General features: G+C 50.7%; 2 protein-coding genes and 1 pseudogene across 2 annotated transcripts; all 3 read left to right on the top strand.

Annotated features, from left to right (window-relative positions):
* The first annotated feature begins 5,202 nt into the window (after nt 1-5,202).
* LOC125554603 (UDP-glycosyltransferase 73E1) lies at nt 5,203-7,184 on the top strand. The gene has a single exon (XM_048718116.2). It carries the CDS (start codon nt 5,350-5,352, stop codon nt 6,880-6,882), a length of 1,533 nt encoding a protein of 510 aa, XP_048574073.2. The 5' UTR covers nt 5,203-5,349; the 3' UTR covers nt 6,883-7,184.
* A 1,720-nt stretch (nt 7,185-8,904) lies between these two features.
* Nucleotides 8,905-11,982, top strand: LOC147990362 (uncharacterized; annotated as a pseudogene).
* Nucleotides 11,983-12,402: 420 nt separating this feature from the next.
* On the top strand, nt 12,403-13,428 carry LOC147990361 (uncharacterized). Its single transcript, XM_087538181.1, has one exon. It carries the CDS (start codon nt 12,403-12,405, stop codon nt 13,426-13,428), a length of 1,026 nt encoding a protein of 341 aa, XP_087394307.1.
* Nucleotides 13,429-26,593: the final 13,165 nt, after the last annotated feature.

The following is a 26,593-nucleotide window of genomic DNA, read 5'->3' as shown; positions in this document are numbered from 1 at the left end:
TGTTATTCCTGAAGAAGGAAAATCGACCCAGCCTCGTGAGAATGTAAGAACAATGTTTTCTTTTTTATTTAATATAATTCTTTTTTTAAAGACAAGTACATGCCATAAATGTGATTCAAATTCAAATTTGTTTCAAATATTTGTGTGCTAGTATGATATTTGTCATGCTCCCATAATAGAATTCGTCCAGCAGAGGGACGTACATAACTAATGCTTGTGATTAGTATGTCAAACAAACACAGTTAGCAACCTTCATCAAAGAGCAATAACAACAACAACAACCTTCACCAAATAGCAGTGGCCTTCTGTCATCCGGACAAAGAGAAGACAAACGTATGTGGTAGTTTTTTAAATTTTTTATTGGACAAACGGATGTCCAGACTTTCGCAAACTTTTTCGATTTGCCAGAATTCGAGCACACGTACTGATCCGCGGATGTTTGAAGGATTGTGTTAGATGACAAAAAAAATCGGATATCCCGATCGAAACATTTGCAGCCGATTTACGGGACATCGTTGGAAATAAGATGGATGGCGGATGAAGTTTTGAGGTAGTACCACGGTGGGGTACACACACGTGGATATGCTCTACTCTTCTAGAGATCATGATGTTGTTCTCGCAGGATATTGAAACATTTTTAGGTGGAGGCGGTGGGCATTTATTTGGGCAGATGTGGGTTGAGCAGTCGGTGTTGCTGCTAATGCTAAATATTAAAAATTCAAACCTACTTAACACTGCCATCTCAAAAAAAACTTAATTCTACCAAATGTACCATGCGGACAGAGCTGCAGTATTTGAACTGATCCCTGTACCTACCTCATTCATTGGCGCACATCCATCAGAATTTCATTTCTTATATTCAGTATTCAGTTAGCACTATAGTGTTTCTTTTGCATATGTATTCACGGTACTAAATGTACATACCTGACTGTCTACTATAATAAGTTGTATTCGACTCTGGTGAGAAAAGAGCGATGATGACGGCGTGCCTTTAACTCGCTTTGGTGTTTGTAATCGTCGCTAGATGGTCTTCGAATCTGGATGTGATTTTTGTTATTTCTTGTGTTCGCTGCTTCCATGATAAAGAAGATGAATAGGTTGAAATTTTTGGGTAAAAAAAATGTACACATCTGATCCATAAATCCATGCTTAAGCTTTTCACCCACTATTAAAAGCCAAAATTACTATTTTATTGATTCATTTTGGAGTGTCAGTGCCAGCAAAAATCACTAGCTTGGCTTGGTACCGGTAAATGAGAACATTGATCATGCTCACAGCCTCTCACTCACACCGTATAGAGACCATAGAGAAGTGAAAATGAACTACTACAGTAAAGACTCGAGCCGAGTGAAGTCTATTTTAATCTTTCCCTAATTTTTAATAATAAAATATGAATTGACTCCGTAGGTTCACGTCACAATACACTTCTTTTTCATGAATTTACGCTTTCAGTTTTTTTCTTCAACACGTCTATATTTATTTTCTATATCTAAGGTGGTACTAATCTATCTATATATCCCCCGCTGCGTTGTTGTTTTCGTCCGTCCTGTCTCCCCGCTCGTGTTTGTTTCCTACACGAGACACCAATCTCCATAACCTTGGCTGCCGCCTCTAACCCTCCAATAAATACTGGCTCACAAAAGAGAAGGCAAAAGGTAGGTCCAGCGGTAGAGGCGGACTAGCAGATGGAGCCATCGGACGCATACGATGAGGCAAATTCCACAGGGTGCTTTGTCCCTCCTGCCGACCGTGAGCGAAAAGGATGGAAGAGGAAGGCTAGGTGGCAAACCTTCAGAACCAGTTGAGAAGCGAGTCCCAGAGCCCCGTGGCACTTTCTGGCAACGCTCGAGACCGTTTGTCGCCTACGCGCCCGCCTAATCTATCGAGGGAATTAGCAGTTCCCGATTGGAGAGGAGGAAGAAGGGAACATGAGGAAGAGACGACCAAGACGTCCGTTGTCTAGCAGCAGACGGTGGGTTTGACGAGGATAGCTGGTGTGTCGCGTGCGACCGGTAACTGTGTCCGGCGAGCGTGACATGCGATGCGCTCTCATGTGCACCACTCGGGCGGCAAAGCATGCTGGCCGGCTGCATGCGTCTCCGTCGTCATGTGCGTGGGGTGTGTCCAGCGTGCTGCGCTTGGTGTGCGTAATTATCTGATGGCCTGATCTCTACACAAGCCACAATCCTTCCGTATCAAGAACAACATGCATCAGGAAGGAAGCATTCCTGGGTATTTTTGTTCGCTTCAGTGCTCTGATATGCATCTCTAATTGTGTGGTTGCATAGTAGGAGAGGAAGGGCGGGCTGTGACTTGAACATATGATCTGGTCATCTTGGTGTCATTTGTGAACTAAATTAGCTATATTTCTTTGAGTTAAAAGAAGCACATAGTAGATATAGATAATAAACATAGAAAGTAACACGAAGGAGAATTCAGAGTCATAGCTTCAGTTCAGGGTATTGAGCATATATTTTACAAATTCTTTTTTTTTCATGGAATATATTTATAGATTCAATTCAAACCCAGAAAGCATCAAACATGTTAATATGAATTCCTTCAAGAAAGGATAAGTGTCTATAATTTTTTCTGATAAAATACATTTTGATGTGAGTTCCACACAAAAAAATATTTCTTAACTAAAAAATATGAGCAGATTATGCTTGCTGCATTATTATTTTTGAATAGATGCTTACTGTAACTATCAAACTCGATTGGCTAGCTTGCTGCCGTTATTACTTCAGATTTATTGATATTGCTATTATTTCTTGTTCTACTTTTAAATTTTAGAATGTACCAATAGTCATCTAAAAAATGAATTATTAATAAAGTTATGCTCTTCACTCAAATCAATTTACTGGGAATCATGCCCATGCATGTCTTGATCAACGATCCATCCATTGTCTTATGACATAGTTGCTCGACCTGGCCTATTCATAGAATCCGTTGTTTTTACGGTAGTAAGGCCATCTCCAGCCGCGTCCCCAACAGGGCCCCCCAGGCCATTTTTTCGGCGCCGGCGCCGAAAAAACGGCCCAGTCGCGCCCCCAGGACGCCGAAAATCGCCGGTTCAGACCTTTTTTCCGCCCGGCGGTCACAGGCCGAACCCGGCGCGCTGGGGAGCAGTTGGGGGCTCCGGCGCTAGGGAAAAGCACGCCTGGCCCACACCGACAGGGGAAAAGTCAAGGTTTTCTTCCCCCGACTCGCCTCGCACCCCCCGCGCCCTCGGCCACCACTAGCTATATCCGGCGACGGCCGCCGCCCTACTCCGCTAGATAGCCATTCCCCGCCGGAAAATAGCAGCGCTTTGCCCGGCAGCCCCTCCCACAGCAGCTGGGCGTTTCCGGCCGCCGTTTCCGGCCGCGGAGGCGCGGTTTATCGGCGGGTACACGCCCACCGAGCGCAAGGTGTTCGGCGTTTTGCCTGCCTCGGCGATGGACTCGGATGAGGAGGAAGAGCTCGCCGCGCTGCTGGAGGAGGAAGCCGCGGCCGACGTCCAGGAAGAAGAGCATCTCATGGTGCTCGCCGCCCTCGGCCAGCTGCTGGCGAGCAATGAAAAGCCGTGGCGAGGTGGCTCGGCGCCGGGGCGGATGAAAGCAAAGAACTGGCATCGTCTCCAAGGCTACTGCATGCTCTACTCTGACTACTTCGCCGATGCTCCACTTCATGGCGAGAGAACATTTCGGCGCCGTTACCGGATGAGCCGAAAGCTCTTCCTCAGGATTGTGAATTCCATCCGGGAGTTCGACAACTACTTCAAGTGCAAGATGGATTGCACTGGCGCTCTTGGATTCACCTCCATCCAGAAGTGCACGACAGCGATGAGGATGCTTGCATATGGAGCTCCCAGTGATTCACTCGACGACTATGGGCGCATGGCCGAATCCACCAATATAGAGTATTTCTACAAGTTCTGTCGGGCAATGGTGGCAGTGTTTGGGCCACAATACTTGAGAACACCCAATGCGGAAGACACTGCTCGGATCCTAGCCCAGAATGCAGCAAGAGGATTTTCTAGGATGCTTGGAAGCATCGACTGCATGCATTGAAAATGGAAGAATTGCCCATTTGGTTGGCAGGGGATGTACAAAGGCGCCAAAGGCGGTTGCAGTGTGGTGCTTGAGGCGGTAGCCACACAGGACCTCTGGATTTGGCACTCCTTCTTTGGTATGCCAGGAACTCACAATGACATCAACGTGCTGCAGTGCTCTCCTGTTTTTGCCAAGCTCGTTGAGGGCAATTCTCCTCCAGTGAACTTCGAGATCAATGGGCACCAATACAATAAGGGGTACTATCTAGCTGACGGCATCTATCCGAGATGGTCGACATTTGTGAAGACGATCTCAAACCCTATGGCAGGAGGCAAGAACGCCTGGTTTGCGAAGCTTCAGGAGGCTTGCAGGAAGGATGTCGAGCGGGCATTTGGTGTGCTTCAATCTCGATTTGCTGTTGTTCGGTACCCCGCTCAGACCTGGTCCAAAGATCAAATGTGGGAGATTATGACTTGCTGTGTCATCTTGCACAACATGATCATCGAGAGCGAGCAAGAAGTCCCAGTGTTTGACACTGAACCATACTGCAGGCAGGGTCCTTTAGCCGAAGTTGATCACCAGCTATCGGCAACTTGGACTGCCTATCTCAGTATGCGTTAGGAGATCCGAGACCCACAGGTGCATCATCAACTGCAGAAAGATCTGATTGAGCACCTATGAAGGCTCAAGGGGGGCGCCGTGTGATGAAATACGAGTTTTTATTTGTTGAACTATATAATTTGTATTAAACTATATAATTTGTATTGAACTATTTGTTGTTGTACTATTTTGTTAAAGTATTTGATTTTTCTATGATGAAATATATGATAAGAAATAATTGTGTTGATAATTGAACGCCGAGACACGGCGAAACCGCGCCGAATATGGGCCTATTCTCGTCCATACGGGCTTTTTATTCGCTGAAATTGAGCTGCAAAGTAGGCCAGTTTCGGCGTCTGGGGGCGACGACTGGGCGCAAAACCGTTCTCAGCATCGATTGTATCAGTGGCTCACCCGCAGGAAGCGATTTTTATGCGTACTGGGGGAACAACGGTTGGAGATGCCCTAACGCACACGCATTTGTCTCGAAAACAAACCCTCACCTTCGACGTGGCCTCGTTCCTTCCATTTCAACTCTTGGACGTCTACCTCGGGTCCAACGAGATCACGAGTGATACTGTACTTTCCAGGTCCGTATTCCCCACTCGCCATCGATCGCAATAAAACCTTGTTGGTGTATGCGCGGGCCACACAATGCACTCACCCGCGGCGTCTCCCTGACCAACCTCGTGCACATCCATCTTTGCAGCTGCGCGCGATGTCTTGCTGTACGGACGGCGCGGCCATGGCGGCACTGCCGCTCAAGCTCCACTTCGTGCTGGTGCCGCTCCTCGCGCAGGGCCACGTCATCCCCATGATGGACATGGCGCGCCTCATCGCCGGCCGCGGCCGCGGCGCGCGCGTCACCGTCGTCCTGACCCCCGTCCACGCCGCGCGCAACAGGGCCGTCCTGGAGCACGCCGGCCGCGCCGGGCTCGCCGTCGACTTCGCCGAGCTCGAGTTCCCGGGACCCGCGCTGGGCCTGCCCGAGGGGTGCGAGAGCCACGACATGATCAGGGACTACACGCATTTCAGGCTCTTCTGCGACGCCATGTCCCTGCTCGCCGAGCCGCTCGAGGCGTACCTCCGCGCGCTGCCGCGGCGGCCTGACTGCATCGTCGCCGACTCGTGCAGCCCGTACCCGGCGGACGTCGCGCGGCGGCTCGGCGTCCCGCGGCTGGTGTTCCACGGCCCGTCGGCCTTCTTCCTCCTCGCGGTGCATAACCTGGCCAAGAACGGCGTGTACGACCGCGTCGCCGACGACTTCGAGCCGTTCGAGGTGCCGGACTTCCCGGTACGCGCCGTGCTGAATCGGGCAACGTCGCCCGGGTTCTTCCAGTCGCCGGGGCTAGAGAGGCACCGGCGCGACATTCTCGACGCCGAGGCCACCGCCGACGGCCTGGTCCTCAACACGTGCGCGGCTTTCGAGGGCGCGTTCGTCCAGCGGTACGCCGAGGCGCTCGGCCTGAAGGTCTGGGCAATCGGGCCACTCTGCCTCCTCGACTCCGACGCCGAAACCACGGCGGTGAGAGGTAATCCCGCCGCCGTGGACGCCAGTCTCGTCGCGTCATTGCTGGACGCGAGGCCGCCACAGTCCGTGCTCTACGTAAGCTTCGGCAGCGTCGCGCACTTGTTCCCGACGCAGGTCGCCGAGCTCGCTGCCGGACTGGAGGCATCAAACCGGCCGTTCATCTGGGTGGCCAAGGAGACCGACGGCCTCGACTCCGGTTTCGACGCGCGGGTGGAAGGGCGGGGCCTCGTCATCCGTGGCTGGGCGCCGCAGATGGCCATTCTGTCCCACCCTTCCGTCGGCGGCTTCCTGACGCACTGCGGATGGAACTCGACGCTGGAGTCTCTCTCCCACGGCGTGCCGCTTCTGACTTGGCCGCAGTTCGCCGACCAGTTCCTTACCGAGATGCTGGTCGTGGACGTGCTCGGCGCCGGCGTCCGGACCGGCATCAAAGTACCTATCACGCACGTGGTCAGCAACCCCGAGATGTCGAAAGTGCAGATCGGGAGGGAGGCCCTGGAGAGAGCGGTGGTTGCGTTGATGGACGAGGGGGCGGCGATGCGGGTGAAGGCGAAGGAGCTCGCCGTGAAGGCGACGGAGGCAATGGCGGAGGGTGGGTCCTCGGACAGCGACCTGGCGAGCTTGGTTCGCCATGTCGCGGAGCTCGTACAGCAAGGTAAAGACGCCGTGGAGGTTCATGACGCGCCTGACCTCAGGGAGCAGGAAGAAGAAACTAGTTGATCCGTCAGGACAAATAGTGGGGATCGATCAGGGCGCATTTTCGTGGCAGTTTTCCTCATCATATTCATAGTCATATAACAGGTGGCTCGAACCAGATTATGAAATTCTACCTGATGAAGATCGGATCTGGAAGCAGCAGATGTCAACGGCGTGTTACTTTCAAAAAAAAAGATGTCAACGGCGTGTCATCAAAGATCTTAGTCAACTCAAAAAAAGCATATTGTGGTCATTTACTTTTCAAAACAACTTGTATTGTGGCTACCCAATTGCCAGCAAAATGTAGTAATCATTTAAATTCTTTTTCTAGCCGTGCATTACTGTATTAGGAGTATTATGCGGAAATTCGCAGAGGCACGCGAGTGCTCGGGCACTCACCTGCCAAGTCTTGCTGCCTGCTCACGATTCATACAATAGTTCAATCCCACATGAGGACATAATAAGTATTAAGTTTTAACGTTTGAAACTTGTGTTTTTTGCATCTAAAATGCTAAGTTTTAACCATTTCGAGATATAATTTTAAGCATTTTTTTCTGTTGGTCGTAGACACTAAATAATGATTTTTATCAGTCGCCCCGTACTAAGTTTCAAGCAGTGAAAGTTAACATATTTTTTCAAAAGTGGTCTAAATATATTCAAAATGGATCTTATTTAAAGCGCTCGTGACAAACACGGATATGAAAACAGAACTAATTTGAAATTTTCATTTAATAAAATATATAAAACTTTGAAAATCGATAGCCAAAATAAAAATTGGGCACCACGTACATGAGTGCCCCCGCACTTGCGTGCCACAAATACTCTCCCGGGTATTATGCTACTTTCAAATAGAAAAACAACATTGTCGAGCAGATGTGTCATTTGTATGAGCTTGTAGCGTGTTAGGCCATCTTGCTGGGCTCGACGTCTTTTTTGGAAAATTATATTCTGCATCTGCATCGATTTTTCAGTAGCTGAATTTCTTGTGTGCTTTGTCGGAATGAGACATCAGTGTCATTGGAAAGCTCGGTACAAAAAACCCAAAGATGCTACATCGACGGGCTTGTTACGGGTTTCGTTGGACTTTTTCAACAAACTAAACTTGCCCTCTGACGGTGTCATTAAGGGGTACTCACCACGTCGTTTCCCGACCAACTGGATCGGGCCGAGGACCCCATGGCGGTTCGCTCGTGAGCCACTCCGGACAGTCCATACCGCATACAAGAAGGTTTTCACAAGACTTGATGCATAAGACAAGGATTCTCTTAAACCCTAGGCCTCTGATTTGTTATATAAACCGAGGCCAGGCTAGTCAATAGATGATCTCATATTCATTAGAATAGTCTCGTGGTAGATACATTCCAGAGCGCGTCGTCGCCGTGTGCTTCTATGCAATTTCGCATGTACCCTATACTATACCCATATCAATACAATCAAAAGCAGCACGTAGGATTTTACCTTCATCAAGAGGACCCGAACCTGGGTAAAATTCATGTCCATGTTACCATCTCTCCAAAACGCCTAGTTTAGGACTTCTACTACGAGATACGTCGGATATAGAATCGATATTGATGCTTTCATTAGCCTGTTGGGTGATCGCCATGGATCGATGAGATGATCAGGTGCTGTTTTTTCAGTTAGATTTGTTCCACACGAATTTATTTCTTCGAGAGTTATTGTTGTTGGATCGCAATCTCATTTCACTGACTCGTCCAGATCGACTTCGATCTTAGATCAGATAAAAAAATTATGCGTTGGGCAGCCACTAAGCGTAGAGATCGACACGACCGAGGACAGAAAGCGTCTTCGTCGGCTGAGCACTGGCCTCGTGTGATCCTGGGTCCCAAGCGGACACGAAGGGGCCAGAAGCCGTCCTCCCCAGGCAATGCATGCACAGGGATGATCCTCTCCTCTCCTTTTCCTTTTATTTTATTATTAAGTTAGCCACAGACCCACAGTGCCATTCGTCAGATGGTGCAGTTTTGTTGAATCCCTTCATGGCTGCTACTTCACGTGAAGGTCAAACCAGTGTTAGAGTCATTTCATATATTATACTACTATCTTATAGAGCCAAGCCATGTCCGCTTCCGCCCCAACCCTCCCCGTAGCCACCTGACCCATACCGGCGGCGCTCCCTCCGACGCCGTCGGCCACCTCCCAGCCCCAATCCCTGACGCTGCTCGCCGGCCTCCTCCACAAGCCCTCGCTGCTCCGTTGGGAAGTCCCCCCTTTGCAGCGCTCGCTGCCCGTGTGCCAGCCAGCTGCTGAACCAGATCTGGGGCTGGGCACACCGCCGCCACCCCGCCTGGACGCCCTCCCTGCCTCCTGGATGGCGTGGAGTGTGTCCTGGAGACCCCTCCGGAGCTGCTCGCCCGTGCGGCCGCCCTAACTGCTGGCTTCAATGCGGCGGCGGCTGCCCGTACTGCCAGCCCACCCGGAGTAAATGGAGGAGATGGCACGGGATGGCTCTCCTGCTTTCGGTCAGAGATGACTCAGGGGCGCGATGTGCAGTCAAGTCGGCGTGACCCTGTGTTAAGCATATAGCTAGCATTTCTGGTGAACTTCGCTTCACACCTAAAAAATGCCGATACGACGAACGGGGACCCATGCGAACTTAGTTATGAGGAAGTTGAACAAGGCGCGGCGGCCGCGGGGCTCAAGGCTGAGGTGACGGCGCCCTGGGTGGAAGCAAAGTCCCGCCGGCCTCGCTCGCCGGCCAAGCACGTCACCACATTCACTGCACGCGCACCTCGGCCCGATTGGATTAAAGGGCTCTGCTTTCGCTGTCTTCACCCGCGCCACAAAGCTATCTACTGCAGAGACCCCATCGTCTGCAGGCGTTGTTTCCGCTCCGGCCACAAGGCTCGCGGCTACACCCACCCTCCGCGTCCCCACCTCAGGCCAGGTGCTCCCAAGCTTCGCCAGGTCTCACCTCCCGCGATGGCTTCCTCTGCTGCTCCCATGGCTTGGTCTGGTGACCACACCACCCGCCCTGAGGTCTTCGCCGTCGTCCACAACTCTCCTGCGATGCTCATGGAGCTGGCCCTGCTGGAATCCAACGCGGTGCTCGCCTGGTTCGACAGACCGGTCAGCATCAACCAACGAGGTGACGGCAGCCATCGCCAACAAGATTGGTGCGCTGCAAGAGGACGTCATCGTAGTCTTCCACTACCCGGAGAAGTTCCTAGTCCGCTTCATCCACAAGCACCACGCCGACCTTGCTGCAGCTCGCCGTGAAATCTCCTTCTGCGACACCAAGCTCCAGCTCCGTGCTTGGCGGCTGGAGAAGCACGGGGAGCACGTCGACATGCGTCACCACGTCCGTCTCTGCCTCGAAGGGCTCCCCCTGTACGTCTGGCATGAGTAGGCGGTCGCCAACGCCGTCGGCTCCGGCTGCTCGCTCGACTACATCGAGTCTGCTTCAAAGCTGAAAACCACGACCAAGGTGTTGGCGCTCTGGGCCTGGACATCTTGCCCTGGCAAGGTGCCGAGGATCAGCTGGATTACTCTATCTGCGCGCAACGGCGGTGAGCCGGTGTACGGGCGCAGGGGACTCGAGCATCGGGTCCTCGTTCACCTCGACATCCATGAAGACCCATTCTCCGGCAACATTGTGTCCCGTCCGAACCACTCGTGCTACAACGTGGTGGACAGCGAGTCAAAGGCGAGAGACAGACGCGAGAGGGTCTCCCGGCCCGTACGCCACTACCGCAGGGACAAGGATGATGAGGGTGACCGCGATCGCGGGCGCGGACGCGATGGGTGGGACGCGCCCAGGGGTGGCCAAGGCTGGGGCGACCGCATCCGCAGGAGCCTATCACGCGCGCCACGGGACGACTAGCGCGACAACGACAGAAGTGACCGCGACGGCCGCCGGGGCAGCCGCGACGGGCGGCGCCGCGCCTCGTCGCCTCTGCCTCTCATCGTCCCCAACAGGACACTGCTGCTGGGCTCCGGCTCCATGAGCACGCCCATGGCGCAAGAGCGGGAACTCCAGCCCATCCTTCAAGCACCGGTGCTTCCCGTGGTTGTCCAGCCTGCCGCGGCTGCCGAGGCCCGTGGCCGCAGCCCGGTGAGGTAGCCACGCCCAGAATCGGCCAGGCGCTAGTCCCGTGTGGCTAGTACTCCCCCGTCCTCGCCACCTCTATCGCCAACCACTGTGTCGAGGACTCCCCCAAGCTCCAAGCGTGACGAGGCGCGCGCCGCCATGGCTTCCAGCCCGGCGCTCATCGAGCTATGCTCCCCTACGACCATGCAGCGCCCTCTCCTCTCTATCTCGCCAGCGCGTCCTCCGGGCTTCGAAGCTTCTCCAACTCCAGCGATCCCCTGTAGTGGAACATTGCAGCGCACCCCCACGTCGCCTCGGGCTCGCCAGCGCACTTCGGATGACTCGCTACCGGCAGGCCTGGCGGCGCTTGCCGCGCCGTGCCCTGCGGTGGAGCTCCCGGAGTTGCTCTTCTGCATGCGCCAACCGGCGCTGTTGGCGCCTTCTCAGGCGCAGCCCCAGCTGCACACCTCGCCGATGTCGACCCCTCCTAGAAGGCCAGCAGCGCGCCGGAAGACGCTGGCGGGCATCAAGATTTCCTCTGCTGGTGGCCTCTCGCTGCAACGGGTGCGGCACGCTGCTGTGCGTCCGGCGGCTGTACGGGCGGCGAAGACGACCGAAAGGCTGATTTGTTGTAGCATGGGCATCACCAGGGACGGTGAAGACGTCACCGAGAGCACTCTTCAAGCGTTCATAAACAAGTTCAAAGAGCACCTTCTTGATGATGTAATTGTTGCCATGAGGGAGTTCTTTGAGCTTGACAACACAACCGTCAACGTCGTCGAGGACGCACTGATTGGCCATGGAGGAGACGGATTGCTGGACACAGCCACTAGACCACAAGATGACGGAGCGCAGGCGGCGCTCACCCGAGAATGGCTGCTACTAGTTTGCTGTTTAGGGAATTTAGGTGTGCCATGTTAGTGCAACCTACTGGAGCCTGTTTTCCAGGGCCTTATCTTAGTGCTATTTGCTATTGTAAGTCAATGACTATCATTTGTATCAGTATGTGGCTTTCTAAGCCAAGTTTGTTGTGTCTCTGTGTCGCCTTATGGGCAATGATTTGGGTGCGACCAGGTTCCCCATGACAGAGCAACCAATCAACACGCTGAGTTGGAACGTGCGGGGACTAAATTTCCCAGATATAAGGGCAACGGTTAAGGCCACAATTGAGGGATCTTCATGTCACCTTATTTGCCTCTAGGAGACAAAGTTGAGTTATGTCGACATGTTCATCGTTGCTTCTCTCGGTGAAAACAGATTCCATGGATTCGCATAGCGGCCGACTATAGGAACTAGAGGGGGCATCCTTTTGCTATGGGACGAAATCCTCCTTGATGTCTCTGACATTGTCACTACCATCCTACTGCTTGTTAGCCTTGGTGCGAATACGCTCATCTAGTATTTGCTTCAAAGCAACATCTGTCTATGGACCCACTGACGCGGCGTGCAAAGATGCATTCTTTGCGGAGATTATCAGCCAGAAGCCTTTGCCGAGGATGGCATGGCTTGCATTAGGGGACTTCAACCAGATCTACCGAGCGAGGGACAAAAATAAACGCAATGTGAACCAGAGCAGGATCAACCATTTCCGCGCCGCGCTGCAATCCTGTGAGCTTAAAGAAATACACCTCCAGAATAGGCGCTTCACTTGGAGCAACGAGCGAAACAACTCAACCCTTTGCAAGCTCGACTCCTTCTTCTGCAATGCGGAGTGGGACACTACCTTCAACACCCATATTCTCCATGCCTTATCGTCCTCTCTCTCCAACCATTGCCCTTTGCTGCTAGCGGATGACAAGGGACCAAGACGACCACGCTCCTTCAAGTTTGAGAACCTATGGGTATCCTTGCCTGGATTCCATGAAGTGGTCCAAAAAGCATGGAATGAGCCGGTAGCTCACTGCGATCCATACCGGAGACTGCATCATAAGCTCAAGAAGACCGTGCTTCGACTCTCGGAGTGGAGCAAGAAAATCTTCTCCAAGGCCAAGGTCCATCTCCATGCGGCTCACATGGTGATTCTTCGTCTGGACATTGCTCAGGAGGAACTCCTGCTTTCACCTCAGGAGCTTGACCTTCGCTCTAGGCTCAAGCAGAGGGTGATAAGCCTTGCGGTTCTGCAACGGGCTAGGAAACGCCAGTGCGCGAGGATTGCAAACCTAAAAGAGGGTGATGCCAACACAAAATTCTTTCATCGACGAATAAACGCTAGGAGGAGAAAGAATCACATCCACCGGATTAAGGTGGCCCACGGTTGGGTTACAAAGCATCAGCAGAAAGAGAAGACCATCCATGACCACTTCACTGGTGTCTTGGGTCATGGGACCTCGACCAACTTCGATTTCAATTGGGATGAGCTCAACATCCAGACTCATGATGTGCATGACCTTGGTGATGCAATCACAGAGAAAGAGGTTCGGGTGGCAATTAAAGAAATGCCCGGAGACAAGGCCCCCGGGCCAGATGGCTTCACGGGCATTTTTTCAAGAGATGCTGGAGTTACATCAAGCATGATATCATGATGGTCATAAACTGCTTCGACTCCCTCCGCACCTCCAACCTCCAATGGCCTAACTCAGCCAATGTGACCCTTTTGCCCAAGAAGGAAGGGGCTGAAGGCATCTCCGACTATAGGACCATTAGCCTTATTTATGCCATCGCCAAAATCATTGCCAAGATCCCGTCCCTCTGGCTCGCTCCTCACATGGGCGCACTTGTCTCCAATGTTCAAAGCGCATTCATAAAGAAAAGGAGCATACATGATAACTTCATGTATGTTCGCAACTTTGCCCGCCGACTACACAAATGCAAGACCCCCTCTCTCCTATTCAAGCTCGACATAAAAAAAGCCTTCGACTCGGTCAAGTGGGAATACATTCTGGACTTGCTTCAATGCAAGGGACTACCGAATAAATTCAGGGACTGGATTGCCGCTTTGCTCTCCTCTTCCTCGTCGCGCTTCCTTCTCAATGGCATTCCCGCCCCACCCCCCATTAAGCACGGTTGTGGCCTGCGACAAGGAGACCCCGTCACACTGTTGTTGTTCGTCCTGGCGATTGACCCTCTTCATCAGATTCTTGAACTTGCGACACGCAAAGGTCTCATCCGCAAGATTCGTGGGTGAGGAGCCATGGTGAGAACCTCCCTCTATGCCGACGATGCGGCAATTTTTATGGCTCCAATCAAGAGGGATATTGACAATCTGTCAGTAATACTAAAAGGATTTGAAGAGGTTCCGGGCCTCTACACCAACCTTCAAAAAAGCTCAGTTGTGCTCATTTGGCGTGCTCACCTTGACTTGGAGCGGACCCTCCATAATATGCCGGCGTCAAGGGCCTCCTTCCCCATAAAATATTTGGGGCTGCCGCTCTCGGTTTGGCAACTACGGAAAGCTGACTTCCAGTATCTTGAGGATAAAGCGGCCGGTAAATTGGTCACTTGGGAGGGCCAAAACATCACCACCATTGGTCGCACGGCGCTTGTCAGATCAATCATCACCTTCCAAGCCGTGTACTCCATCACACCCCTTATTGTCCCGCAAGGGACTCTGCACAACCTAAACAAGATTGCAAGGGCCTTCCTTTGGTTGGGATCGGACAAGACAACTGGTGCAAAGTGTAAAGTCAACTGGGAGGTGGTCTGTCGTCCTACTGCATACGGAGGCCTAGGAGTCCTCAACACCGACAAATTTGCCCGCGCCTTGCGTTTGAGATGGCTTTGGTATGAATGGAAAGAACCGAGCAAACTATGGGTGGGTTTGGGAAACCCATGCACCGTGGAGGACCATGATTTCTTCTATGCCTCCACGACGATCATCTTGGGCAATGGTGCAAAAACACCTTTTTGGGACTCCCCTTGGTTGCTTGGTCGGAAGCCCAAGGATATTGCCCCACTAATCTTTGAGGCCTCGAGGAGAAAAAACTGGAAAGTGTGTGAGGCTCTGACTGGGAACGATTGGATGCTAAAGATCAAGCGAGACACCGTCATCACCGGAAACCACGTTCGTGAATTCTTCACACTTTGGATGCTTGTTCATGATTTCCATCTTGACGAGTTTGCCGAAGATGACATTGTTTGGAAGCACTCCTTGGACGGGATTTACTCGGCGGCCATCGCCTACAAGGCGCAGTTCCTCGGTTTGACTCCCCCCATGGATTTCATGGTTTGAAGGTTTGGACGCCCCCAAAGGTTAAGTTCTTCGCATGGCTAGCCTTGCAAGGCCGGATTTGGACCGCCGAGGTTGGCCAAATTGTGGCCTATGCCCTCTTTGCAAAAGAGAACAAGAAAGAAGCATCCACCTCTTCGTCAAATGTCGTTTCACCATCAGGCTTTGGAATATGGCCATTGCAAGATATGGGCTTATGCACATGGACACCACCGTTTGGCATCTTCATGAGTCGCTCTTCGATTGGTGGGATAGGAGAACCGACATGAAAAATCCTAACAGGAGAGCTATGGACTCCCTCACAATGCTAGTGTCGTTTACTATATGGAACGAGCGGAATGCTAGGATCTTCAGGCACAAGAGCGCGCCGCCCCCGATCCTCCTCAAAATAGTTACCGATGAGGCTAGCCTCTGGGTTACTGCCGGTGCTAAGAAACTAGAGAAAATTGTATTAAGCGAGTAATTGCCATGCCGTGTGGGGTGGGGTACTGTAAGTCTGTAACCGACTTAAACTCTATTCTCCTCTCATTTAATAAATGAGGCAAATTTTTTGCCTCCGTTTAAAAAAAAACTAGTGTCAGAAGAGATGGAGCGAAGCTAGGGCACGTGGAGTACCAACACGCTTTGAACTACTAGTACAAATCAACTAGGAGTTCACGTATAGGACTCCACTAAAAAAAATACTATTCAGTCATCACGTCTTTTGCGATCTGATTAATCTTCATACAGTGTAGTATTAGTCCGATCAGTTCAGGCTTTTTCACCTCAAATTTCAGCGCCTCAATACTCAAACAGGAATATCAGGTTCTATTTTTCCAGTTACCTGAATGATATATATTAAATGCGTACTGGATTTTGTTCTGCTGGTTTGCATGATTATTTCTATGTAGACCTTTAGCGACCGGTATAAAATTCGGTCCGTCGACGCGGCGGCTCCATCCAGACATAAAGTCACATGAGGAGATGATCCCCACGCAAGTCCCATAACCAAACTAGCAAAGTAAAAGTGTAATCATGAATATACTAGCAAGAAAAGTACTACTTGTCCTAAATTGATCATGTTTTTAATATTTAATTGATAGATATCCTCTTTTTACTTGTGGATATACTAATTCATCTTGGATTACTAATTCAATAGTCTTTTTTTGGTCATTGTTGCCACCACGTGATGGGCGTTAGCTCCGGCTTGATCGGCTTCTTAGGGGCGCCCGTGCAGCAACGCATACATGGAGCGGCGGCATCACACCCTGAGCGACCACATGGAGATGAGGACCTTCGAACACACATCAGGGAGATTTTTTTTTCCAGCTCCTAGTTGGTCGCTGGTCTTTTGCTATTTTTTGCTTAAAATTGCATAAATCTATAACCCAATTGATTATACTAGTTTTGCAGCATGGTATTTCGATTTTGCTCAGCGAATTCTAGTAATTCAAATACCACTTCACATAAAGATCAAAGTGACCTAATTCTTGATGCTCACTGGTACTAGTTCTGTACATATCAGTCCCGGTCATCGTCGTCGAACAGGTTTTATTTTTTCTAACTATTCGGTGAGCTCCTAAAATTATTGCACACAGAATATTTTCTGTTGTTTTGCACTGCATATTTTTGTAGGGATATTTTGTCGACACTTGTGCACGATGTCGGTCTAGCCGGCGTCTCGCCGTCACCGAGGTTGGCTGACCTGTGTCGACATCGCCGCGCCACAACACCGTCATGCCATCGAGCCGACCTCGGCGTTCAGGCCATATTTCTTTAATTACTTACTACGCTTAAATTAATTAAGTAGATTTAAAAAACATATATTATTATCTCTATTTTTTATTACTTTTGGTTTGCGCGGTTTCATGTGCACAGGTAAATCGACCCCGACCTGTTTCGACGCGTCGGCTGACGTGGAGGCTCCGGCATCACCCGCCGACCTGCTTCGTCACCTCGGCTAAACTGGGAGCTTCACCTCTCCACAGCGGTTGTGCTGTGTCGCCACTTCGGAGTGCCGAGCTCTTCGCTCAGCCACCTCGGGACTAGCCTGGGGGCTGGAACCTTGTCCCGCATCAAGCTCGGACCGCGTCATCAATGCTGAACACATTAACCAGCTAAGTCGCTTTCATGCTCAAAGTTTTAAATTTTTAATCAGGTTCCAAGTCAGGAGGAGGTGGTCCTGGAGGCGCCGCAAGGCGACCTCCCGGACTCCAGGAGTAAAGGGGATAAAACCCCCCAGGGCTCCAAGTCCGGCTCTAGGCCGGACACTGCTCCGGAACCTTCAAAGGTTCCAGAGTCTGGCGGGCGACCTCCTTCCAAGAGGAGCAAGCCCACTGTGCCGGTGACCCCCGTCCAACCGGAGGCGCCGGACAATCTGTTGGAGGTGCTCAAAGGCGCCTCCATCGACGAGGAGCACCGCACCATTATGAGTGCGGTGGTCCATAAGGTTCAGTCCGCCAAGAGCGGACTGACTGAAGCTTGTGCTAGCCTTTTAACAGGCTTTGAGGTAAGTAAAGAATGTGTAAATAATATTACCGCATAGACAGTAGCCCCTGATGCTCTGTTTGGCGTTCGGGAAGAAAAGCCGAATAGAGGATCAAATAAAATTCGCAGGAGTCTAACAAAAAGGAGTCAATATGCGTATGCAGGCTTCTCTGCTGGCGTCCGCCGCACTGACTACGGAAGTGGACACGCTAAAGCAGAACCTCGAGCAGTCCGAGCAAGAGCTCGGGCGTGCCAAGAAGCAGCTCGAGGACAAGGAAGGTAAGAAATACCTTGTTTAAATATATAAAAAAGTGCAATTGCAAAAAATGACAGGATTATCGTGGCTATTGTAGGGGCCACGTCTGAGGTGGCGACCCTTAAGCAAGCGCTATTCGAGGCCGAGAAGAGGGCGGCCACGGAGCGCACCGAGCGGGAGAAGTATGAGGCCCAGGTTGGCAAGGTGCGGCAAGAGCTCCAGGCTCTCATGAAAAAACATGAGAGTTTGGAGTTTGACTCAAAGACGCGAGTGTCCGAGCTCGCGGTGGCTATTGAAAATGCCAAGTCTGCCAAGGCCGAATCCCAGAAGACCCTCCAGGAGTTGGATGCGGTGAAAAAGATAGCGGAAGGTAAGGCATTCTTTATGCAAAGCAAACACATAAACGTGAGTTACTTGTTACTTACCCGAATCCGGAGCTCTCCAGGAGCATTCGCAGATCTTCCCCGTAGCGTGTCCGATGCCGCCGCATTCTATCGAGCCGAGGAGGGCAGCTCGACAGAGAAGGTGTTCTGGTCTCAGTATGTTGAGGCCGGACACCCCGTGCCCTTGAGCGACCAGCTCAAGCAACTGGTCGAGCTCCACAAGGCGGCCGAACAGGCCATGAAGGGCCTCATAGTTCAACTGTGACCTGGAGAGGCTCTGCCTGGGAGCTATTTCGGGCTGGTGCGGCGGCTGGTGGGGGCTTGTCCAAGGCTCGAAGTCATCAAGCGCTTCGTCTGCATTGAAGGTGCCCGTAGGGCCCTTGCCCGTGCTAAGGTGCACTGGGGCAAGCTGGATGCTGAGAAGCTTGTGAAGGACGGGCCACCGGCAGGGAAAGAGCATCGCAAGCCCGAGAATTATTATAAGGATGTTCTGAAGGGTGCCTGCCTTATGGCGGATGAATGTTCCAGGGATGTAATTTTTGAGTAAAACTCGCTCGTTTTGTCCCGTGCGCTGAAAACTTGTTCATATGCGCTAAGCAATGCTGTTGGAATTTAAAATATTACCTTCTGTGCGGCTGTTTATCAATTCTGAGAGATGGCGAGTCGTCGGCTTCTGCCCCCGTGCCGCTAGTGCTGGGGTGTTCGGGGATAAACCTGAGCGCTCTTTTTCCCATGTTTGGGTCCTTCGAGGGAGGCGCTCAGCACAACGAACAAGGCAATCAGACTATAATGCGTGAACACTCTCACTTAGCCATAGAATTCTATAATTTTAAATTTCGGCGAAGCCCCTGGTATTCGGAAGACCGAATTCGGGGTGCTATCCACGCCTTGTCCTGACAGAGCCGACTCCTCGCTCTAAGCGGCATAAGTCTTTAGGGACTCGAAAAACCTCTCGAACAGCGACCAGCTCTCGCTTCATCATGACAGTCAGTTTTAGCTTTCTCTACTGAGGTGCTCGACCCAGCTCAACTGGGGCACAATCGCAGTAGTTCTCCTAGTGCTACCTTAGCCGACATAGCGGAACGTAAGGCACCAAAACATAGGAGCTGGGCCAACCCAACTATTGACCCAAGACATGATTCGGAGCCGATGCATATAATGCTATAAGTTCGGGGTGCCGCACTTGTTAAAGTGTTCGGACTTCTCACACCATATTGAGGGGTACTAAAGCCCCTGGCGTATTTTGGCCGTACCAAAGTGTACGGGTGCAACATGTCGTTAAGGAACATATATTTGTAAAAAAAAGAGTGATGCAAATTAGACAAAAGCTATGCATTGTTTATTAAAAAGGGCTGTGATCAAAGAAGAACGATACAAATAATGCGATAAGCAAAAGGTTGGACTATTTAACATGTCCGTTCCAGGGGAAGGCCACGGAATGGTATGCGAAACAGGTATACTACTCGTGATAGAGACCACCTGGGAGTTCCGTAATGCGGCATGGCTTGTCTGCTTCCCTGGTTCTTGCATCATTTGTGTGGCAATTGAACTGCCGAACAGGCCTTCGGAAGAATGGAGTCCTGAAAGTAAGAGAAAATTAAAAAATCGGCAGCCCCTGGTGCGGTTTAAGCCGTGCTTCGGGCGTGCCGTGATGGTGCCCCTCCCCCTGTACCCATGGTATTTCTAGAGCGTAGTTATGTACGCGAAGCACTGGTGTCGCATTTTTGCGAGGGCTAGGGTTGGGGCCGCATTGCTACGCCTGCTCGGAATGTGCCATGCGGTCTTGTTGTAGGTTACTCTGGGCGCGCTTGACGGTGTCCGAACGTTTAATGGCCGGACTGGAGAACAGCCTGGAGAGGCTGCTTTGTACTTCCGCTGCAAGGGCCGCCGTGTGCTCCTCCGTTCGGAGGGAGCGTTCGGTGTTTCCATTGACCGTAATTACTCCTCGAGGGCCTGGCATCTTGATCTTAAGGTATGCGTAGTGCGGTACCGCATTGAACTTGGCGAATGCAGTTCGCCCGAGCAGTGCGTGATAGCCACTGTGGAATGGGACTATGTCGAAGATTAACTCCTCGCTTCGGAAATTATTCGGAGATCCGAAGACCACTTCAAGTGTGACTGAGCCTGTACAGTTGGCCTCTACACCTGGTATTATGCCTTTAAAGGTCGTTTTGGTGGGCTTAATCCTCGAGGGATCTATGCCCATTTTCCGCACTGTATCCTGGTAAAGCAGGTTCATGCTGCTGCCACCGTCCATAAGGACTCTAGTGAGATGAAATCCGTCAATAATTGGGTCTAGAACCAATACGGCGAATCCGCCATGACGGGTGCTAGTGGGATGGTCCCTTCGATCAAAGGTGATCGGGAAGGAGGACCATGGGTTGAACTTTGGAGCGACTGGCTCTACCGTGTATACGTCCCTTAACGCGCGCTTCCGCTCCCTCTTGGGGATGTGGGTTGCGCATATCATATTCACCGTCCGCACTTGTGGGGGAAAACCCTTCTATCCACTGTTGTTCGGTGGTCGGGGCTCTTCGTCGTCATCGCTATGCAGCCCCTTGTCTTTATTTTCGGCATTTAACTTGCCTGCCTGCTTGAACACCCAACAATTCCTGTTGGTGTGATTGGCCGGCTTTTCGGGGGTGCCATGTATCTGGCACAAGCGGTCGAGTATTCGGTCCTAAACTGGACGGCCCCCTAGGATTTCTTTTGAATGCCTTTTTCCGCTGACCGGATTTATAGCCTCTGAATCCGGCATTAACTGCCGTATCCTCAGCATTGTCGCCGTTAATGTGGCGCTTCTGCTTGTTGCGACGCGACCTGCCACTACTGTCCCTGGTATCCGAATTACCAGGGTTCTTGGTCATATTGTTGCTACGAGCAAGCTAGCTGTCTTCTCCCGCGCAAAAGCGGGTCATGAGTGTCGTGAGTGCTGCCATAGATTTCGGCTTTTCCTGCCCAAGGTGCCGGGCAAGCCACTCGTCACGGATATTGTGCTTGAAGGCTGCTAGGGCCTCTGCGTCCGGATAGTTGACTATTTGATTTTTCTTTGTTAGGAACCGTGTCCAGAATTTCTTGGCCGATTCCTCTAGCTGCTGAATTACGTGGCTTAGGTCATCGGCGTCTGGTGGTCGCACATAAGTGCCCTGGAAATTGTCGAGGAATGCGGCTTTCAGGTCCTCCCAACAACTGATTGATCCTGTTGGCAAGCTGTTAAGCCAATGCCGAGCTGGTCCTTTAAGATTGAGTGGGAGGTATTTGATGGCGTGGAGATCATCGCCGCGGGGGCCATGTGGATATGAAGGAGATAATCCTCGATCCATACCGCAGGATCTGTTGTGCCATCATATGATTTGATGTTTACGGGTTTGAAACCCTCGGGGATTTGATAATCCATTACTTCGCCTGTGAAGCATAGTGGGTGTGCGGCGCCTCTGTACTGGGCTATATCACGACGTAGCTCCAATGAGCTTTGTCTACTGTGTTCGGCCCTACCGGATTTGTGTCTGACGTGACGGTTATCGTCTCGAGTCGTGGGGCGCCCACGCAATCCGTAGATCGATCTTGTTTGCCTTGCCTTGTCCTCCAACATATCTCGCAGGTCTGGCGCATTTTCCCGTGCCTTGGTACGGGGTGCGGCTTGAGTGGAGGGCCGAGAGGCCTCTCTGTCGCGGCCACGAGGTGGCCGGTCGGCCGTATCAAGTGTTGGTGATGTAGGTTTAAGTGCTTCCTACTCTAATCGGGGTAGCAACCTGCGCTTTGGATAGCTCTTGGAGGGGTGTTCGAGTTTATGCTCTTCGGCCGCAAGGACTTCAGTCCATCTGTCGACTAGCAAATCTTGATCAGCTCTAAACGGTTGCTGTTTTTTCTTGAGGCTTCTTGCCGTGGCCATAAGCCTGCGTTGAAAACGCTCTTGCTCGACGGGATCCTCTGGCACGACGAATTCGTCGTCGTCGAGGCTTGCTTCGTCTTCGGAGGGAGGCATATAATTATCATCCTCGACCTCTCTGTCTGTCGCTCTCTCATGAGGGCTGGCTTCTCCATCCTCCTATGCTGAATCTTGCTGGAGGGGGTTTTCTTCGGCACTCTCCGGAGTATTATTATCTCCCGTGCTGGAATCACCGTATTTGCTTTGGCGGGATTTTGAGCGGCGCCGCTGACGCTGGCGCTTAGGCTGTTTCTTGGAGGGGTCATCTTCCGCTGTTCCGTCGCCATCTCCTTCTTTTGGGGTGTCCACCATGTATATGTCATATGACGAGGTGGCTTTCCAAGGCCCAATAGGCGCTGGTTCTTCATCGTCTCCTACATCGGCGTCCATACCTTCGATGTCTTCGGAGTCGAAGTCGAGCATGTCGGTTAAATCGTCGACAGTGCCTACAAAGTGGGTGGTGGGTGGGTTTTGAATTTCTTCATCGTTCGTATCCCAACCTTGCTGACCGTAGTCCGGCCAGGGCTCTCCTGATAAAGAGAGAGACTTTAGTGTCTTCAGAATATCGCCGAAAGGCGAGTGCTGAAAGATGTCCGCGGCAGTAAACTCCATGATCGGCGTCCAATCGGATTCGATCGGCAGGGGCGCGGAGGGTTCGGAGTCTGGAGAGGAGTCCGGCTCCTTGGAGTCATGAGTCTCGCGGAGTGCAGGGCTGGTGTTCGGCTCGATCGCTGTTGGGATCGCAGCCCCCGAGGCGGCGTCCAACCACCCATCCTCGATCAGCGCAGTTGACTCCAAATTAAGGGTCGAAGCCGATGCGGGTGCGGCCTCTAGGGCACTGTTCGGCGGTAGAGCTAGATCATGCTCGTCGTGACAGTGCGGCGTGCTCGGCAGTGGCTCGAATCCGTCGAAGATCAAGTCCCCGCGGATGTCAGCCATGTAGTTTAAACTTCCAAATCTGACCTGACGGCCAGGGGCATAGCTTTCGATCTGCTCCACATGGCCAAGTGAATTGGCCCGCAGTGCAAAGCCGCCGAAGACAGAGATCTATCCGGGGAGACAAGTTTCACCCTGGACCGCATCACTATCGATGATAGTAGAAGCCATCAAGCCTGACGGTGACGACACAGAGGAACTCTCAATGAAAGCACCAATGTCGGTGTCAAAACCGGCGGATCTCGGGTAGGGGGTCCCGAACTGTGCGTCTAGGCCGGATGGTAACAGGAGGCAAGGGACACGAAGTTTTACCCAGGTTCGGGCCCTCTTGATGGAGGTAAAACCCTACGTCCTGCTTGATTAATATTGATGATATGGGTAGTACAAGAGTAGATCTACCACGAGATCGGAGAAGCTAAACCCTAGAAGCTAGCCTATGGTATGATTGTTGTTCTATATGTTGTCCTACGGACTAAAACCCTCTGGTTTATATAGACACCGAAGAGGGTTAGGGTTACACAAAGTCGGTTACAATGGTAGTAGATCCACATATCCGTATCGCCAAGCTTGCCTTCCACGCCAAGGAAAGTCCCTCCCGGACACGGGACGAAGTCTTCAATCTTGTATCTTCATAGTCCAGGAGTCCGGCTGAATGTATAGTCCGGCCATCCGGACACCCCCTAATCCAGGACTCCCTCAGTCGGCAATGACGGAAGTGAAAATTTAGGTTCACTAAAACCACACAGAGTTCGGGAACTTTCCACAAACTAAATCCTCAATATTTTCCTCCCACATTGATCAGAGGTGAGGTTCCATGATCATGATCAGCATGACAACCCAAAGAAAGGAACAGATAGCGGGGCTATTTTCTTTGGAAGATGTTTCTTACGTTAAATAGTAATATAACATATCTCTCTGCGTACCTTTGCTCATAACACCGTATGGCCGGATTGCCTTGCTTTTCATAAATCTTTGCCCTTACAAGCACTCCCCGGCTATTAGCTGAGGAGATTGAAGCCGATGGTCGGTCAACAAAGTTTTGTATAATGCGGATCCAAGAATGAATGATATAGAGTACTTGAATACATAGAATCATTACACATAATTTGGGATTTTACTCTGGATATCGATCCTTAATTTGGCCACCCGTGCCCACATTAAGGCTCGGGGGGCTACTGGGCTTTGGGCTTATCATTTACTAATATTAAAGGGGCACATCGATCCCCTGATCTGGTGTTGCCACCCGACGAGTGGCTCAGGGGCTACTGCATTGCCTATTCAATGCAGAATAATGCCGAGGACCCCCATGGCGGTTCGCTCATGGGCCACTTCGGGCAGCCCATACCGCACACAAGGAGGTTTCCACAAGACTTGGCGCACAAGATGAGGACTCTCTTAAACCCTAGGCCTCCGGTGTGTTATATAAACCGAGGCCAGGCTAGTCAATAGATGATCTCATATTCATTAGAACAGTCTCGTGGTAGATACATGTACCCTGTACTGTACCCATATCAATACAATCAGAAGCAGGTGATGCGGCTCGTAGCTATGTCGGTATTTACCCAAAGAGGAAGCGATGATGCAGCACAGTAGCGGTAGGTATTTCCCTCAGATGTGAAACCAAGGTTATCGAACCAGTAGGAGAACCAAGCAACACAACGTAAACAACCCTTGCACACAGATAACAAATCCTCGCAACCCGACATGTTAAAGGGGTTGTCAATCCCTTCCGGGTACGACGCCTCAAGATAGGCAAACAGACGTGAGATAATTTGTAGTGGATTGATAGATCGAACGCCAAATAAAATAAATAAGAATAAATTGCAGCAAGGTATTTTTGTATTTTTAGTTTAATACATCTAAAAATAAAAGAAAAGGAAAATAGATCACAAAGGCAAATAATATGAGAAAGAGACCCGGGGGCCGTAGGTTTAACTAGTGGCTTCTCTCGAGAGAAATAGCAAATGGTGGGTGAACAAATTACTGTTGGGCAATTGACAAAACTTCAAATAATCATGACGATATCCAGGCAATGATCATTACATAGGCATTGCGTCCAAGATTAGTAGACCGACTCCTGCCTGCATTTACTACTATTACTCCACACATCGACCGCTATCCAGCATGCATATAGTGTATTAAGTTCATGGAGAAACAGAGTAATGCAATAAGAACGATGACATGATGCAAACAAGACCTATCTATGTAGAGATAGACCCCATCGTTTTATCCTTAGTAGCAACGATACATACGTGTCGGTTCCCTTTCTATCACTGGGATCAAGCACCGTAAGATCGAAACCACTACAAAGCACCTCTTCCCATTGCAAGATAAATAGATCAAGTTGGCCAAACAAAACCCAAATATCGGAGAAAAAATATGAGGCTATAAGTAATCATGCATAAAAGATATCAAAGAAACTCAAATACTTTCATGGATATAAAAAGATAGATCTGATCATAAACTCAAGTTCATCGATCCCAACAAACACACCGCAAAAGGAGTTACATCATATGGATCTCCAAGAGACCATTGTAGTGGGAATTCCGAAAGAGAGAGGAAGCCATATAGCTACTAACTACGGACCCGAAGGTCTACAAAGAACTACTCACACATCATCGGAGAGGCACCAATGGAGGTGGTGAACCCCATCCGAGATGGTGTCTAGATTGGATCTGGTGATTCTGGACTCTACGGCGGCTGGATGAATATTTCGTCGACTCCCCTAGGGTTTTGGGAATATTGGGGTATTTATAGAGCAAAGAGGCGGTCCAGGGGGCACCTAAGGTGGGCACAACCCACCAGGGCGTGTCTAGGCCTCCTGTCGCGCCCTGGTGGGTTGTGCTCTCCTCGGAGCACCCCCATGCGCAGCCAGGTCCCAATATGTGTCTTCTGGTCCATAAAAAATCTCTGTGAATTTTCGTTGCATTTGTACTCCGTTTGGTATTGATTTCCTATGATGTAAAAAACATGCAGAAAACAACAACTGGCACTATGTCAATAGGTTAGTACCAAAAAATGATATAAAATGACTATAAAATGATTATAAAACATCCAAGATTGATAGTATAATAGCATGGAACAATCAAAAATTATAGATACGTTGGAGATGTGTCAGCATCCCCAAGCTTAACTCCTACTCATCCTCGAGTAGGGAAGTGACAAAAACATAATTTTTTGATGTGGAATGCTGCCTATCATGTCATATCATATTTCTTATAGCATGGACATTTGGACTTTTATATTGTTCAAAGCAATAGTCTAGTTTTGGCATGATAATTTAAATACTCAAGCATATCAATAGGCAACCATGTCTTTCAAAATATCAACGCTAAAATAAGTTATCCCTAGCCCATTATGCTCAATCATTGATCCATTCATGAAACACGCTCACATATTAGCTACACCTAATACTCAAGTACGATCATATTGCCTCCTAGTTGGTGCTTTTGTAAGATAAGATGGAGACTCAAATTTAAAAATAAAAATTGCATAAAGTAAAATAAGGGCCCTTCGCAGAGGGAAGTAGGGATTTGTAGAGGTGCCAGAGCTC

This window comes from Triticum urartu, chromosome 1A (genome assembly GCF_056163025.1).
Source record: "Triticum urartu cultivar PI428250 chromosome 1A, HENAU_Tu73, whole genome shotgun sequence".
Taxonomy (NCBI): Eukaryota; Viridiplantae; Streptophyta; class Magnoliopsida; order Poales; family Poaceae; genus Triticum; species Triticum urartu.
The sequence above is the reverse complement of the archived record's forward strand: the minus strand, read 5'-3'. Positions and strand labels throughout refer to the sequence as shown.

Bases quoted from the DNA above. Each gene is read 5' to 3' on its own strand.
- LOC125554603 (XM_048718116.2), top strand. From the start codon at position 5,350: ATGTCTTGCTGTACGGACGGCGCGGCCATGGCGGCACTGCCGCTCAAG.
- LOC147990361 (XM_087538181.1), top strand. From the start codon at position 12,403: ATGGCATGGCTTGCATTAGGGGACTTCAACCAGATCTACCGAGCGAGG.